At 35.8% G+C, this 2,357-nt stretch overlaps 1 protein-coding gene across 2 annotated transcripts in view; it reads right to left on the bottom strand.

The window, feature by feature from the left end:
* Positions 1-771: 771 nt before the first annotated feature.
* The window catches only part of CAMKMT (calmodulin-lysine N-methyltransferase), a 223,340-nt gene continuing 221,754 nt past the window's right edge, over positions 772-2,357 (bottom strand). For both annotated transcript variants that reach the window (XM_064158393.1, XM_064158392.1), the window contains one exon: positions 772-1,461. In XM_064158393.1, coding sequence (XP_064014463.1) covers positions 1,384-1,461 — 78 coding nt within the window. In that variant the 3' untranslated portion in view covers positions 772-1,383. The remainder of the gene's footprint in view (positions 1,462-2,357) is intronic.

Here is a 2,357-nt window from a genome sequence, read left to right on the forward strand (position 1 = left end):
AGCTTGTGGTTCGCATGCTGCCCTATTTGTTAAACACGGAAGAACTCATTGCTGAACGGGAGTTCTTTTAATTAATGTGTTTTAGTATGATCCCCTACCCTTCCTTGCACCTAGTACCTCCCTCCCTGCCTCTCTCTCTCTTTCGGCATCATTTTAAAGGTGTTGTGATTTAAGGAACTGTACAGGATTTCTTAACAATCCAGGCTGTTCTTCTGTAAAGTCCTTAAAATGGGCTACTAAACTGTTAAGAAAATAAGAAACTGCTCCTGTTTCCTTGTGGGATTTTGGTCTTTCACGATGCAAAAAAAAAAAAAAAAGTCATATGAAATGTTTATCAAGTACTTGCACCAGAAATATCACCAGACACACTAATTCAAGGCGGACAGTTTGATTACACTATGAAACCCTTTAGCTATAACAGTGTTTCTTGGAATTTGTCAGAAAAGGACATGGGGGTTTTTACAGCGATTTCTAGGATAGCACCATTTAGATTTTAGTCCTGATAAAGGCTCACTTTCCATTCATAGTCAGAATCTAAATGTGCTCTTCTTGTACCTAAACAGATAATAAGCACTCAGCACACTCCCCCTTCTTGACACAACACACTGAGACTAATCACACATAATTGGAGAGGAGGAGCAGAGGGGCTGGGCAGGCTATTGTGTCCAAAGGACAAATGGCCAGTTTATGAGGCTTTTGTCTGATGCATAATTCCTTAGACATCTACAAGAGGAAAAGTCCTGCTGGAAAAAAAACATACATACACACGTATACGAAAAAAGGGCTTCAACACTGAAACAAATGAGAACATTTCATTAATTGATAGAAAAATCAAACAATAATTAACAAAAAAAAAAAAAAGAGGAAAGAAAAGGCAGAAACCCCCAAACATTCAATAGGTGCACTTTTAAAAGATCCTAGGACAACTGTTTCCTTACTAATTACATGTGAATGCATTTATTAATATACAACCAATTATATAACCCCCACAAAGTATATTAGTCACATTTTTTCAAATACATCCCAAAAAAGCAACCATCGAAAGACATTAATAAAGTACACACATGTTCAAAGGCACAAAAGAGAAGTAAGCCAGCTCTACACCTTTGTTAATGCACACATGTGAAGGCTGACTGGTCTTAGGCTGGACTATTACTGCAAAAGAACAGTTCTAAACCGATAAACCCCCCCAACATTCCAATGCTTACATACTGTGTTAAAAGTCATGGTATCTTCCTCAGCATTTTAGTCAGAAATATTTCTTTAATGATGACTCAGGGACAAAAGAGGGGAAACCAAACCCTGTCTATTCCCTGGCCATCCACGTACATAGATCAACCTTCGGGAGTCCACCCTAAAATGAACAAACGGAAGTGTCATCTTCTATCTGTGTTTGGTTAGAATGAGGAGAAAAGGGTAATGGAGGTTTTCATCATATGTATCTTTTCCTTCATTTTTCATCTGCAAATAAAAAATGGATAAAGTGAGCAAACTGTATGAAAGCAACCGATGGTTCTTGCTTAACTATCCCCCTCAATGCAAATGGTCTTACTAAAGATTAAATTTAATAACTGCAAAAAGAAACCCTAAGTCCAAATACTATCACAGGGATGAAACAATATGCCAAATATTATCAGGAGCTTGTGAGAGTTTGTGGACAATCTAACTCACACAATAAATTCTTGAACGCTACTTAAAAAATATTGAGGTCCCAAACTGCTGTATTAAATAAATTATATTCGAGTGAGATTTAAGGCCTGAATTAAATCCACTAAGCAAGGAACTCTGGAACAAAGGCTAAAAGTTTATCCCTAATCAGCCTAACTATTACTGTATATTTGGTATTTAAGATCAACAACTGCTTCAGATCTCTGAAATACGATAATCTTACCTGAAGGTTTACATAATTGCAAGCTACTTCCAAGGCTGTAATGCAGCTCTTGAGGAGCTTACTTATTAATTCTATTTAATTTTAAAAAATCTTTATTGTAAGGGAGAATTATAACTTGATAATCAGAGTGGTACCACTCCAGTTGCTATGGATAATGTTGCGTGTGCTTTTCCTATTTGGACTAAAAGAATGTGTTTCTAAAAATAATAAACCTTTATTCTCTTAGATATTCTGATGAAATGCAATTTCAAATACATAATATATTACACAGAAATATAGAAGGGGAAACTACTCATACACGCTATGTTTTGTAATTGCTTCACATGAAAATATTTGCATATTTTTGATAGAAGGAAGAAATGTTTAAAAAAACCTTTTTGAAAGAGCATTCTTAAGCCATGTCTGACAGAAATGACACTCACCCACCTCAAAATACCATGTTTGAAGCCAGTACTCTTCTTATCTC

Source organism: Pogoniulus pusillus, chromosome 18 (assembly GCF_015220805.1).
Source record: "Pogoniulus pusillus isolate bPogPus1 chromosome 18, bPogPus1.pri, whole genome shotgun sequence".
In the NCBI taxonomy this organism is placed as follows: Eukaryota; Metazoa; Chordata; class Aves; order Piciformes; family Lybiidae; genus Pogoniulus; species Pogoniulus pusillus.